Raw genomic sequence first — 15,329 nt, 5'->3', positions numbered from 1 at the left:
TCTTATTCTGGGCTACATAAATATAATTGACATTGATACTATGCAGCTTTAGGTAAAGGGAGGGAGAGTGAATTAATTCTCTGCTCTGGTAAACATTACTCTATTGTATCCTTACAGAGACAATAGTAGCAGATAGTTGTTAAAACGCAAAGTACTTTGAGCTAAGAAACAAACAATGAAACATGTTGTTGTTTATATAGATAGATATGAATAGCCCTCCTGCACATCTTATTTCAGACTTTAACATTTAGCTTCAGGACATAAGTATTTTGATGTGCAGACTAAAACCAAATTTGTTTAACACCGAAGATGACTCTAAAATCTCAGCTATATATACATGTATAATAAATGATGGAGGATTAAATGGAATGAATACTGTTGTTGTTCCCTTTGATCCTTCTTTTTGAAGACGAGCCAGCTGCCTTTGATATCTGCAGTTTGTGAGGCCTCTCAGCCGGCGTCAAGTGACTACAACGGTCAAATTGATTTTCTCCCCTGGCGTTTTTATCAGCAGCATAGAAATGCTGATTTTGTGCTGCACTACCCACACAATCAATGTCTCCACATAGCCAGCTATAGGGACTTCAGCTGTTTGTTAAAACAATTAGCAATCATGAAGATGTATTTGTTTTGATACTGAAAGTCTCTGAACAAATTTCTGCTAGCAAAAGCTACATAACAGAGTCTAAATGTAGTCACGCTCTTCAATATGTACCGTACTTATTAATAGACTGTTCTTAAAGAAAGGCCATAATGGTGAATAAACCAAGCTACAAACTCCGGTGCTAATAACTGAAGCCAACGCACTAGTGCCCAAAACTGCAATTCTTCAAATGGCCACTTGAGGCCGTCTCCAAAAGTAAGTCAATCCTTGTAGTCGTCAAACTTCAGAAAACAGAAAGCTGTTTACAGGCTGGTACAAAGAACGTTTTTGTCTTAAAGTTAGCTACGATTGAGGGCGTGGCCTCTTTGAGTGACAGGTGGGTTCTGCCTCAGGTCTCTCACCGCTAGCAGTCTTCTCTGCTGCTTCACCCGGGCCGCCTCAGCCCCACCACCGATCCACCTCTTTGCCCATTTTTTGATTAGCACTGATTTAGGCTGCGTCGTGACTGCCAAGATGGCATTGAGCGAAACTTTGAGCTTCTCAATGGCTCTACGGGTGACGTCACTGACACCACCTCCATTTTACTGTCTATGGACTTGTAGTTTTTTGGATTATTCAGTAAAGTTTATCTTTTAGTACTTTTTCAGTTCTAGCAGTCCAATGTTGGAACCAGTTGGGATTAAACTAACTGCCTGGTGGTGCCACTGAAATGAATTCCCACACTCTTTTTAAGATGGGCCATCTTTCATCATCAGTGTGTGTTTATGCTTGATCCTCCATAACCACATTTTCTGCTCAGATGCCAGAGAAGTCTGAGGAATTTTGTCATAAAAATCCAGATAATGAGACCTTGTGAGGCCAAAAGCAGAAATGATCATTCCTGAGTTTGAAGCAGGATTCCCTCACAACGCTGTGGAAACTACTTTTAGTTTGTTTGTCTTTTTCCTTTTTGGATAAGACACATTTTCTGCAACAATGCTACGTAAAGTTGAAATTACACAAACATAATTATCTACAAAATGATATATACAAAGTGTTGTTAGGTCAAAATGGATACAACTGAATCAACAATCAATGTTCAAGCATCTGATGTACAACAGTACGCAATTGATCCATAATGCCAGACTCCACTCAAATTTGGCTTGTTTTAATTATGGCCGCAACATGCAGCATGTTTTTAAATTATTGTCTTTTAATTTCTACATCTTTCTGATCAATTAGGCCATATCTGGCTACTAGATATTAAGGACTTGTTTGATGATTTGCTGTTTTATAATTTATGTCTGCAGTGCTTTGCAAGACTCCACTGAAAAATGCATGCTCATACTGTAAGTGCTCCAAGGACCAGACTAGGGGACCAACACAGACACAACCATGAATGAACTGCAGCCTGGAAAGAGAGGAGAGCTCTCAATCTCTCTCTCATCCTTGAGAGAGATGGAGAGAGCCTTGCTGTCAGTCTCTCTCTTTCTCTCTCTCCTTTCTCCCCTCTCCCCTCTAGTGGCAGTTAGGAAGCCCAGTGGAGTCCCGCTAAGCCTCTCAATAGCTGCCCTGCCTCCCACCTCGAGGCCCATTCACTTCTAATGAGGTGCTCAAGTATCTGTGGCTTAACATGAGGGTCAACATCACAGAAATGTGCCCTTTTACACCGCTCTAGCAAAAGTGATTAATGATATTGCGCTCTTATATTTTAATCTGCTAGTGTTTCATTTTAATGTGTATTAGTAAACGTCTAAATGTAATGTTAAAATGTTGTGTTTTTGTGCAGCAGACAATCTGACAATCAGACAAAAATATGAATTATGTTTCTCTGTTGCTTAACACAATGTTACACCTACAATATTCAGAAACTGTACACACATTAAATCCTGAAGTGCTACTTTAAAGTGTTTTTCTTTTAGCGCTGTAATTTGCTAGATATTTGGCATTGTGCATAGCACTAGGTGCTTGACTCTTGACACATTATTTAGCTGAATGAATGGGAATTCATGGGAAGCGTCACTTCACTCTACCTGAACAACACTCAAAATATCAAGGTCCTGAGCGGACTTCATGCACTTGAGATGGTGTTGCAGACTGCAAACACAAGCTGCTTTGAGTCGCAGTCACTCTTAAGTCTCCAACTTCACTAAAGCTTCCAATGGAAAAGACGAGTCGAACGCATCGTTTCTGATCATTCGTCTATAACCTCCCCTGATGTGGTGCTTTGGTGTGAGCTGAGGCTGTGTGGTTACACTGCCAGAGAGAAAATGATGCGAGTCTACCTTCCTTTAAGGACATGGATAGCTTCCCAGTTTGAAGGCACGGCTAGAGTTCAGTCTCATGTCGATGTCATGGTTGTTTAGAAGGAGATAAAACTACTTATACAAAGAAAAAGTGGGAGGAAAAGAGGAGGAGCTGTCAATGTTTCAGGTCTATTCCTTTTTGATGGTTTTTAATCTTTTCTGCCAGCATAAGTTTGTGAAATAGTGTCACTGGCTTTCCTCTGAACAGCCTGAGTATTTGTGTGTTTATTCATCCCTATATTTAACACCTAGTTTATCTTCAGTCAGCATCTAAAGGAAGAAAGATGTTTTGCACTTCAGAGTGCTACTATATGACTCAGCGTTGTGGTTGATCAGTTTTCTGGCTGTAGTTCTCTGATGAGCCAAGTCTTTATTCAAATTTACAGCAAATTTCAAACAAATTTCCAAGAATTCAGCATAAATGTAATTTGCAAAATGTAAATATTAGGAGTTGGGTGCATCGAGATAAGCAGTTGATGTCTTTAATTCTCCAGTCGTGTGCCATTAAGTCATTGCAGAAGAAGAGGGCGCAATGAGGAAAACATGATGTAAATATGGCACGCATTTGAGAAATGTCATGTCTATGGTCCACACGGATGTTTTCACCTGCCACCATGTTTTCATCAATTGAAAAATGTTGTTGCGATATTTTGACTTAATGCACTTATTCCAGTTCCTACGAAAACACGAAGAGGTGGGTGGGAAATACAAGTTCCCAGTGAAAAGCATAAAGTCCAGGTGTAGATGGACCCAGGAATACCGTCATTCAGACCACCACTGTTCAGAAACATCTGCTTACATTAATAGCAAACTGTAAACAAGTCATCCTCACCACATGCAGCTATGTAAACCGAAACAAACAGTTGCTGTTACTTCCTGTCTATTCTTACAAACAGGATTTATTATGAGAGGAAACTGTAGACAAGATAATTAATTCATGGTGCCGTTTGAGAGCCATAACACTTGTCAAACACCTGCACATCAACTTATAGGAATACAATCTTTGTAAATAAGGGTATTTTTTGCCATCTTGATCAATATTTATTCACTCTTGAGAAATGAAAGCTTACAGGGTTTAGTTTCTCTTCTGCTCCCGTTGTGTTCTTCATTTTTACTTTTAATTCTGTGCTGAAATCCAAGAGGCAAGTTGTGATTATGTGAGACCACAGAGACTAAATGTGTTTTCATGACAATGTGTACAAAACAGTCCAGACACCTCGTCCAATTAATTTATTTATTTCCCAGTGACTTGTGGAAAAACAGTTGGTACTTAGCATCCATCCATCATTAGCATCCCAAACATTGTGTGCGTGTGCGTGTGTGTGTGTGCGTGTGTGTGGTTGAATGAGTTGAGTGTCACAGTATGTAAGGTTGTGGGATAATTCTGTTGGCTTTTCTCTGCACAGTTGTCTCTTTTTTTGATTGTCAGGGTTAGTTAGAGGCCAATGCATACGCACCAACACACACATATTTCACTGTCAGCATCATACAGAGCCCATTTTTATTTCCATACCTTTGCTGTCATGACTTTTCAGACCTCTCATCTTCCTTCTTTGTTTCTATTTTTGTTATACTTTGTTTCTATTTCAGTAGTTTTTCCCTCTTTTTCACACTACCTATCCCCTTGTATCCCTCTCTTCATGTAGCTAAACCTCTAAGCACACAATCACACATGCATGCATTTTTACAGCAGGTTATATTACAGAGTACTCTTGCTTTGCACTTGATGTTGGTATTAAAGCCCCAGCTAGATCCTCTCTAGTCACCCTAATTACACCATCGCCTCTGCATTTTTACAGTAAATACCCCGTGAATTATTAATGACACTGTCAACATGCTCTTATTAATGAATCACACACAGTATTACTCCAATTCAGCACTGGACTGACTGGTGAGATGCTAAATAAATGAAAGCGCTTGATGTGTCATTTCTGTTTACCAAATAAAAAATAAATGAGAAGCTGACAAATCTGGGAAATACACAGAAGAAAGTTTTTAATCTCTAAAAAATGGAACACCACATATTGAATTTGGCCTACAGTGATATCTACTGCCTGTCTTGTTGGCTTGAGGAGAAAATTTGAGCCGTGGGCAGCTGGTGTTTTCTTGTGTTAACATGATGCATTCAGTGATTCTTCTTTGTTGCTTCAATTATTTATTTTCCTCTTTATTTCCTGCTTGCCCATGATGATTGCCTCCCTTTCGAATGGTGTGTAAAATGTGCATCTTTGTCTGTGAAATAGATCCCTGTTTGCACACGGAGAAGCTGACTCCTCAGAGAATTACACCTAGTCACTTTATGCTTTATCTTTCTGCCTCTTTGTGTATTCTTTCTTTTCAATCCCCTGTTAATCTTGCTATTTGACACAAGCAGCAGACACACATACAGTACAACTCAGTTTACGTTTCATCTCTCTCTCTCTGTCCTCTTCTCATCAGTATGCCTAATGCATGCCAGCAGCAGAGATGCTTTAGCCTCCTAATATTCACACCAGGTCATCGCTGGCAGCAGTGTGACGCACTGTGTAGCAGAAGCCATGTGAATAAACCACAATGTGTGTCAATTAAAGTTGTGACGTGATATATATTCTGTGCGTATTGTCACGTCCGCAAAATTCAGATTTGTTCTGCAAACCTCAGCGCAATGTAAGCCTTCTACAACATGTGCTCACAAAGTTCCTGTTTGTGCTTTCTCCTTTTTTTTTCTCATTCATGTCAAATTCCCCCATCGTCAGAGCCAGCGATATAAAACTAAGTGCTGTGAATTCAGTGTGCAAAGAAGTAACAAAGGGAAGTTGTGTAAGGGAATATTGAGTGCTGCTGCGTTGACATGGCCTGGGTCGGTGCCAACCACCCGTTCTTACCCTCCACTTTGACCTCAGCTCAGGGGAGGTGGGGCTTTTCTGGCTGCAACTTGACTCCGTTGGTGCTGTCGAAGAGAGGAAGAGAAGATCAAAAACATGTAGATTGAGTCAGTGCTCACACGTAAAATGTCGTCACATACTTGATGAGTGGGCATATCCTGTTGCTTTCCTGTGCTTGTGTTTATATGAATACATACGCTCATGGCACAACATTCACACCCTGGTCCCTTCTCTTGCCTCTCTGCCTGACTCACTCCCACAACTATGCAAGCAACTATAGCTCAGTCACCTAATTGATTCCAGACTTTCCCCTCATCCCTTCACTCTCCGTGAGCCTCCCCCTCCTCCTCCTCCTCCTCCTCCTCCTCCTCCTCGCTGTCACTGCTCCTTGTTCTGTCCATTTTTCTGGGGTTTCTGGGTCTTAGTGTCTGCCTTGTGTGCATTCAACTTATTTGCTTTTACATACATTTACTCATGAAGGATTGTATGAGTTTTAAAGTACGATTGTGCGTGGGCTCCTCTCATTGTCTAATTTTTTTTCCCTTAACATAATGCCTTTACCTAACAACTCCATTTTCTTTCCTAAAACGAGACTTTCCATCTTTATTGAAATACAATTGCCATCATTAGGTGAGATGACTTGATAAGAGAGCCAGTTAAAGTTCACGTTTGAATGCCTGCACCTGAGGGGTTTAACTGGATTTGGTAAGCAGACTGCCAACATCCCAGACTTTAACCAAAAATTGTCAATCTAATCTGTGTCCGGAGTTGAAATGAAGGCAATGTGAGTCATTTTGCTTCCAGTCTAACGATTGTAAAGATTTGAAATCGGTTCAACTCAAAAGTCTGCAGAGTTTCCACTTCACTGCCATCTGGATTATGTGGTGGTGATGTGTTAGGAGGCATAGCAGAGACAGGTGTCGCAGAAAAGTTTCGGAAACGGTGTCACTAGAGCAAGAGGATGTGTAAGTGACACATGGACCGGGGTGTTTGTTGTTTCATGATCTGAAGAGCAGAGGTGAGACAGTAAGAAAGAAAATATGTCCCATTGTAACTTTTCATCTCAGAGTCTGTTACATATTTCAACAAGCATATTATACACCTTATTTCTTGAGAACATATTCATTACCTCTGTATGTGTAAAGAATACAGACGACGGTGATGCTCAAGTATGTATTTTAGTGTTTCAGTTTATTAGAATGGTCCATTAGTAGACAGTGACTCCTGAACGACACTGATATTCAAAGAGCAACATCCCATAATTAGTTGGCTTAGGGAAGATAGACAATTGGGTATGTGATGGTTTTAGAAATTGTGAATGAAAGAAACTTTTGCAAGATTATCCTCACTCAGCTTTCACCAGAGCTTCATGTGTGCAATGATGTGTCCTCTTTTCACCCAAAAGATTCAAGAGCTGATGAACTTCAAAGTATGTGATTTACAGGAACTACAAAGATTCAAAAATGTTTGCCTGCCACATTTCAAGCAACAACTTCAGCCAAAGAACCCAAATTGGTAGCAGATTTGTCAGGTGGAAATGGAGTCCCTGAATAATAGAGGTTCTCCTACTAACATCCTGATTTCTAGCCAAACTTCCTGCAGTGGAAAACAGGCTGCACTGTCAACATGTTTTTATTCCCTGTCTCTACATGAGTGAATTTAGAATATATACATTTTCTGTTTGGTATTGAGGGCTTTGTGCCTCAGCTGGCCTAGCTGCATTAACTCTGGCTCAGTGCCAGAGGAATACAGCATACTATTGCCGTATTAACAGCCTGAACAAAGACAGTGAACTGCTATAAGTAATATCCTGGGCTTCTTGGGTCCCTCTGCACACTTCTCTTTTTGTTATTCTGATGTCCATGTGAGTGTTGCATGGGGAAATTGGCCCTGTTAGAAGTCAGTTTTGCTCATATTACACAAATACCTGTCCTTGGTGGGAATTTCCCCTTTATGTGGAGAATGCAACTGTGTCTAAAGATACAAAATAATCTCACTGTGGAAGGTGGTGACAATTGAACTGATCTGTAACATTAAATCCTAAAAATCTGCAATTTGATAGCGTTGTTAACTATATATATTAGTTAAAACACATAAGCATACTAAGGCATGTTGCTATGCACCAACACCACATGTACTACACACACACACACACACACACACACACACACACACACACACACACACACACACACGCGCACATATACACACACACAGCTAAGAGAGACCAACCTCTCCTCAGACATGCAGCAGAGTAGCTAATTAGTAAAGTGGCAGTGGGGTTTTGTGTGAAATCACACACACACACACACACACACACACACACACACACACACACACACACACACACACACACACACACACACACGAATTGCCCACTGATAGTTCATAGCCTGCACACTGCAGAGACACCACTGGACGCCAATACTGCTGGTGCTATTGATCCCAGACAAATGAATGAATGAGGGAGGGAGAGAGAGAGAGAGAGAGAGAGAGGGGAGGAAGGAAATGTGTGAAGCGGGGTCATCGTGTTCAAGACGTAGTGTTGTTACACCTCAACTCCCGTCTTCTGTCCCTCTCAGATCAATACCATATTTGTGTTTGTTAGCACAATATTGTAGTGGTGAGTGGTCACTCCCTCTAGTGGTGTGAGCCCAACACAGTCGCCGGACGGAGAAGAGTTGTCAAAGTGAGAGAGAGACGGGGTTGGACACACTGGGAAAAGAGAGAAGGACAAAACAGAGAGCGATGGAAAGATTAGATGGAGAGAAAGAGAGGTGGAAATACAGAAAGTGGTAGTGGTGACCCAGTTCCATCACTGCTTGTTTGTGTTTGGGGTGGCGCAGCAGTTAAGAGCATTGAGGCACAGGGAAGGTTGCGTGAAATAAACATGCATTTGTGAGGACGTTACCTCACTGTACACTCGCATACATAAATGTACATACAGCCCTTGCACATGCAAAGTTAGGCCCAGGGCTTGCATGTGCACTAAGGCACTTTGGGAACCAGTTGTCACACACGCTGCATGCAGTGAGATGCACATAATGGTACAATTTTGATGCCCGATGTGGCTCTCACTCTGACATGTTCAGAGATCTGAGGCAAATGTTCACACACGCTGCAACAGCACGAACACACTGTGACCATACTTAGATGTACATACTCTGGCACATCAGCCCCAGACATTCGTATCTGTTAAGTTTAATATTAGGAGCGCTCCCACATTCAGTGGGCACAATATAGATGACATTTTGCAGTTTAATTAAAGCTCATAATTTTTAAGAATTTTTACATTTGACATTTTTTTATTGTATATTTATTAGTCTATTTTGGAAAGGAAATTAATACAAAAAGGAGGATGGAAATTGTATTTAAAAAATATTTGCAACACACATTGTTGCTTAACTGTTGTTGTTGTTGTTGTTGTTGTTGTTGTTGTTATTATTTATATAATTTTTCATAAAATATGTATTTTTACTTAACGGGAGTCTGATGCATAATCAGTCAGTCCATTTATTTTTTTCTTCACTTTCTATCATTATTTTTAAAATCAGGAAGAAATTATTTTTCTTTTTAACAGCTTTGCTTCTTTAAGAAGAAGAAGAAGAAGAAGAAGCTGGCTTTTTATCAGTGAAAATCAGTAAAAAACAATAATGATGAGCTTTCAGTTTAATCTAATTGAGGCTGATTACATCTAGTCGCCTTTAAGATCTTTGAAGCATGATGCAGTTCCCTGTAGCTCAGACTGTGATGAATGATGGATCGTGATGCTTTAAAGCCCTATTGCACTTAGCTGTGCATTTAGTGTCTACAGCGCACTTTTCCCTTGGGCCATCTGTGTTCCTCCTCCTGATTAACAGGCAGTAAAAACTCAAAACATGATGGTCACTGACTGACTGCTGATGAAACCACAGGTTCACGGTGTTCCTTATGCATCCCCACAGAATATCACTCTTTAATGTGTCAGATCATTGTTTAATTTCACACTCCATTTTCTATATTAATAATGTTTGTGTGAGGTTGTGTGTGCATGCTTGTGTGGATGCCTGACCTTGTTTGCTTGCAAGAGTGATTTGTCACACCTTGTGTTGATATGGTGCAGTGAGCTGGCTCTGTGACAGCTACAATATAAACAGGAGCGTCTAATGTGGATTGCATATTGTCTTAGGCATTTAAGCATGTGCTGCTACAGTACCACTGGTGGGATTTGTAAAACACGTTGTACCTGCTCTGTTAGGAGCTCCAAAACTACATGCAGGAATTAGGGGAGTAAATGTGTAAAAGTTACTTTAAATCCATTTCTCTGCGGTGTGTGGTTCACTTCTGTTGACTTATAGGTGGGAGTGTTGGGAGGATGCGAGGTGTCAGTGACAGTTTTGGAGTCACAGAGGGTCAAGAGCCTGCTGTGAGTCGGCCATGACGAGAGTAAATGAAGATGGGTTGTGGAGGATTGGCAGAGTGGGGGAAGAAGAAAAAAAGTTGTGGGATTTGGAAGCGAGGGAGAGATACAGACACAGTTAGAGCTAATGAGCTGGATTTGCTGGAGACTTGGCATTCTGCTCGTGGTGCTCGCTCTATCTTTCTCCTCTGTAGAGGAGCTGGCTAGAGCGAGCTTCCTGTCTGAGCCCTGAAGCAGGAGTAGATGAGGGGTGGGTGGAGGGGGGAGTGGGGGAGGTAGCGGTGCTGTTGGAGGGGTGTTGGAAGCAATAGAACAGAGGAAGGAGGAGAAGGAGGAGGGTGAGGGGCGGGAGGGACCAGTGTTGAAATTGAATGCCAGGGCGCCATGTTCTCACCGCCAGCGTTTCCATGGTTACAGGGTAATTCTGGCGAGTAAGGAAATTTCATTCACTCTGGTATGAAGAAGAAGAAGAAGAAGAAGAAGAAGAAGAAGAAGAAGAAGAAGAAGAAGAAGAAGAAGAAGACAGGAGCGAAATATCAACAAAGCAACAGAGAAAGGAAGACACACACACACACACACACACACACACACACACACACACACACAACATGAGGGAAGAGAAAGAGGAGGAAAGAGAAAACCTCTACTGGGGTTTATGCCACCCATCCCCCAGGCGATCTGCCTCTGCCTCTGTCTCTCTTTGCTTTTTTCTTGTGTATTTCTGTGATGCTTGGTTTGTTTGCCACCACCCTATAAGCAAACACAACACCCACCCACAATCCTCCAGTTCTTCCAGGAGCCCTGCAGGTATATGGCAAAGAACAAAGAAAAACACTGTTAACCGGCCGCTGTGTGTGTGTGTGTGTGTGTGTGTGTGTGTGTGTGTGTGTGTGTGTGTGTGTGTGTGTGTGTGTGTGTGTGTGTGTGTGTGTGTGTGTGTGTTCTTTTTGGGACAAGGGTAGTGGGGGTTGGTGTCGAGGGGGTTAAAGAAATCAAGAGGGCGCTCAATTGTTCACAACACATCTGACACATGTGAACTGGCTGCTGACATGTCAGAAGCTCGGGCAAAGTGCGGCTGACTTGACCACGTTTTGTCTCCAGCTGTCTATATTTCACCGAAAATAAAGGGGTTGAGTTAAAACTCTGTATGCATGTACAAACCTGAGCACGCAAGCATGTGTGTCAGCCTGCACAGATACAGCCACACTCGCTCTCCAGCTAACTGCTGTTGACAACTGCATGGGGTTTGACTGGGCTGTCGCTGCAGCCAACCTGACAGCTGTACAGCCAAGCACCCTCTGCAAACACACACACACACACACACACACATATATATATATATACACACACACACACACACACACACACACACACACACACACACACACACACACACATACACAGACAACTTCATCTCCAGTGTAATTTCTGATATGATGTGCAGGTTTTCTCATCAGCACATGCAGCATGTTTTGACAGAGTGGGCTATAAACACATGCAGTTAAACGCTGAATCATGTGTTGTTTATTATCCTCAAGCTGGTGCTTGCAGATGTTTCGCTGTCACAGAAAATACCATTACTTTCTTTATTGTCGAGATAATGAAATAGTGAGATTTATAATTTCATGATTGTGTTCTCCTGTTCTTTCAGTGGCTGAGGAGGGACTCTGGGAGTGCGGGCTGTCCTACGAGTGCAGGACCCTCCTGTTCAAGGCTATACACAACCTGCTGGAAAGGTAAAGAATGAAGAACATAAAATATGAATACAAGTTGCATAACTGGCATAGTTATATCGAATGTAAAATATTTTATGGAGTATATAACTTGCAGTATTATGAAGTTTTTGCAGCTCCATTTAGCATTTATAAACAGCATATAATAAATAGTATGTATATACAGTATGTGTATACAACACACTATGATGTATTTGTAAGCCGATATCATTTGTATTAATGTATTAATAAAAGCTACAAGGCCTCCTGTGGGCACCAACAAGTGGAGGCTGCTGCATAAACAGATATTGAGGGACAATATAAGAAAACAGTGTTGTAATGATATGAAACATGTCTAGTAATTATAGTTGTTGACAAATGCTGTACATCAATAAACATGTTAAATGTCTTTATAGCTGCCTATAGCTACATAATAGGGTGATATAATAGTGTTGATAAAGAGTTTATACATGCTAAATAAGGTTAAAAAAATATCAGTTTGGACTAATTTAATAAAATTACAATAGCTGAAGGGTGTAGTTTTTGGTGCAGGAAATGTTTGATTCATAGAGACAATGATAATGTGTAGAAAGTGAGTTTTGCACAATATTATCAATAAGAATAATGAGTCAAATTTATTTAGCACTCTTTCGCATACTCAAAAAGACTTTAGAAACTAGCTAATTATTTATTGAAGTTTCTTGCACTTTTTATATAGCATAATAAACATAAATATTCAACATTAACATCATCAGTAATTCAATTTCTACTCCGAAAGTAACTTTTGTCTCTGAAATGAACAAGAATGTCCTTTTGAATTAAATACAAAAATCACCAAACAAAAGAACTTTGTGTCGTATTGACAGACAGTTTTAGTTTTCTCCCAGCAGCTTCACCTTAATGAAATTATAATCTGAGCGCTGAATCACTTGCTCAAGTACCCAAAGCTCTCCTTTCTGAGTCAGAGCCATCTGTTAAATGAAGCAGCACATATTTGCTCTCTATTAAGTTAAGCATCAGTGATCATCATAGGGGGCAGGTTAAATTAACCTTCCTATTACCTTGAAGCTAACTCCTTTTATAGCTTACTATTTCAACACAGGATGGATCATTTCCACTTTCTCTTTCATATCGTTCAGACAAAATTGACCTCTGTCACTGATTGTTATTATTCATATTTAATTATTTACAGTAACTAAGAACAATTTAGTTTTTCCATTAACAGAGTTTTAAAAAAACAAAGAAAACATGAATAATTCAATAAATCAAGCAGTGAAAAAAAAACCGTACAGAAGACTAATGTTAAGTACATTGAGTACTATGAGGAAAACTTTATGTGCTAACTGGGAAGATTTTGTGTGACGGCTGAATTCAGTCGATGCTCCATGGTCTAGACTTCCTTTTGACATTCATTATTTTTGACATTTTCAGGAAAAGACTGGAAATGACATAATAAATCTCCAACGATTTAGTAAACTCAGAGGTTAGCATGTTGTTGTCAATGTGACGTTTGGAGTGAGACAGAAATAAAAGATATATAGATCAGTCAAATTACCCTAAACTATATACATTGTCAATACATTTTAAAGTGCTATACTATAGGGAATAATGAAATGAGAGAAAAACAAGGGCATGACTTTGCTAATGGGTTTCCAAAAGTGTGCTCTGAAGCTGGAGTTCGACGTCGTTTTTGACTGTGGCCAGAAAATGAACAGCTCAATCAAGTGTGATAGCTTGAGATGCCTGTCAGTCAAGCACACATGCTCCCAAACATATTTCTCTTCAAAGCTGCTCTTAGCAATGTTTGTATTAATACATATAGAATTATCTCCCAATTGTGCAGTTCCTCAGTGTTGTTTAGCTTCTTGTTTTTGGTTGCATGGCACACAACTCTCCTGCTCCTTTGGTTCAGTGTTACTGCTCTCATCAGCTTCATTTCCACACTGCATAGCTGCAAAACACACCGTACACTGCAGACAAAGTTAGCAAGTCGGTGGAGACCAACACAGAGTTATGAAGAGAGGAAACTCCAAATGGATGCAAATGTAGCTTTTTGTCAGCTGGATAAGTAAAGTAAGAAGTATTTGTCCTCCATATCAACTTCATATGGTGGTAATATGTCAATGTTTTGGTAACAGATTTTTGTGAGGCCTCAATGTGGCCTAAACAAAATGAAAGCAGGTTTAAGATAGATGAGTCTACACAACTAGCCATGCAATAAAAGAAGCACAATTTGCCTTTAAGAGCTTAATATCATAATCCTAATATCATATCATCAAGATCATTTTTTAGAGCCAGCATTTGAAGGAGCTGTATCTTGAGGCTTTTCAACATTAGCTTCAGCATTTACTCACGTTAGTTGCTCCATGGAAGTAATGTACTGTTGACCCTCATAGTATATTCTTTGTGAGGGCTCCAGTGAAGTGACCATGCACATTAATCCGATACACCAAATTGATATCAGACACACTGACCTTTATTAGGCGGTTTGGGTATCTGCCATGATGTAACCAATCCAATTTAAGTACAGTTTCTTTGTTAATGTTCTTCTAAAATTAATTGTTTGGGGTCGATAAGACTGTACCAAAGATGGTAGAGCTGCAGGCTAAAAGCTTTGGATAGCTCAGCTCAGCTGAGTGCAGAGAAGTCCATAAAATCATTTTGTAATTCCTTGACGCGGGTCAGAGGATCCAGCAGGGAATTCACTGGCACCTGCACACAGAGACGAGTCAAAGTTCTTAGAGCGCTGAGTTTTGTCTCTGAAAGGAGGCCGACATGAGGTGAAGAAGTGCACAGATGGTGGGATAGCCAAATAGGGAGCAAGACTGAACTGTTTGATGTGATCAAATTTTGATCTGAGAGAGGAAAGGGTTTTGGAAAGCTATGTGTTAAAGTGCACACCACTTTGGGGCAAAGCAGATTAGCAGAAGATTACCTTTCCTTTTCCTCTGCACCAGTATTGTAGCACTGAAGATGGGTCTGGGTCTTGAGAGCACTTTTTGAAGGTCTCTGTCTCAGTCTCGTTTTGGAAACATCCGCATTTTAATTCTGTTTTGTCTCAGACAAAGAGGACTCAGGATTTAGTTTCAAGACCACAACACTAAACTGCCTGTGCATTGCCTGATTTATTTATTAACATCGTTACTGTTATTGCTCATACAAAACGGAAATTCCCACTTTTATCAAGACGTTTCATCACTTATACATACACACATACATACAGTATATATGGCAATAACAGAGGTGAATGAAGAGGAATGTGTTTTCTGTGGGTGTTTTCATGTGAATGTGGATCTTTCAGATCCATTTGAGGAGTGCTTCTGGTTTGCATGTTCCACATTTTATCGTAAGTGTGTCATGAAGTGTGGGACTCGCACTGGTCTGGTCTTGACTCATTTGTGCCTATCTCAATAAAAATGTAAATAATGTTGCTTGAGGCTGCAGGGGTCATACGATAGCTTCATG

At 40.4% G+C, this 15,329-nt stretch overlaps 1 protein-coding gene across 2 annotated transcripts in view; it reads left to right on the top strand.

Annotated features, from left to right (window-relative positions):
* The window catches only part of LOC137869090 (mediator of RNA polymerase II transcription subunit 13-like), a 71,131-nt gene that overhangs the window by 29,729 nt on the left and 26,073 nt on the right, over positions 1–15,329 (top strand). For both annotated transcript variants that reach the window (XM_068706233.1, XM_068706232.1), the window contains exon 3: positions 11,804–11,888. In XM_068706233.1, the coding sequence (XP_068562334.1) occupies positions 11,804–11,888 (85 nt within the window). The remainder of the gene's footprint in view (positions 1–11,803; positions 11,889–15,329) is intronic.

The sequence above is a fragment of the Cebidichthys violaceus genome, unplaced genomic scaffold (assembly GCF_023349555.1).
Source record: "Cebidichthys violaceus isolate CVI_PGR_0920_01 unplaced genomic scaffold, fCebVio1.0.p SCAF_12, whole genome shotgun sequence".
In the NCBI taxonomy this organism is placed as follows: Eukaryota; Metazoa; Chordata; class Actinopteri; order Perciformes; family Stichaeidae; genus Cebidichthys; species Cebidichthys violaceus.
Note: the sequence above shows the minus strand (reverse complement) of the source record. Positions and strands in the feature narration are given on the sequence as shown.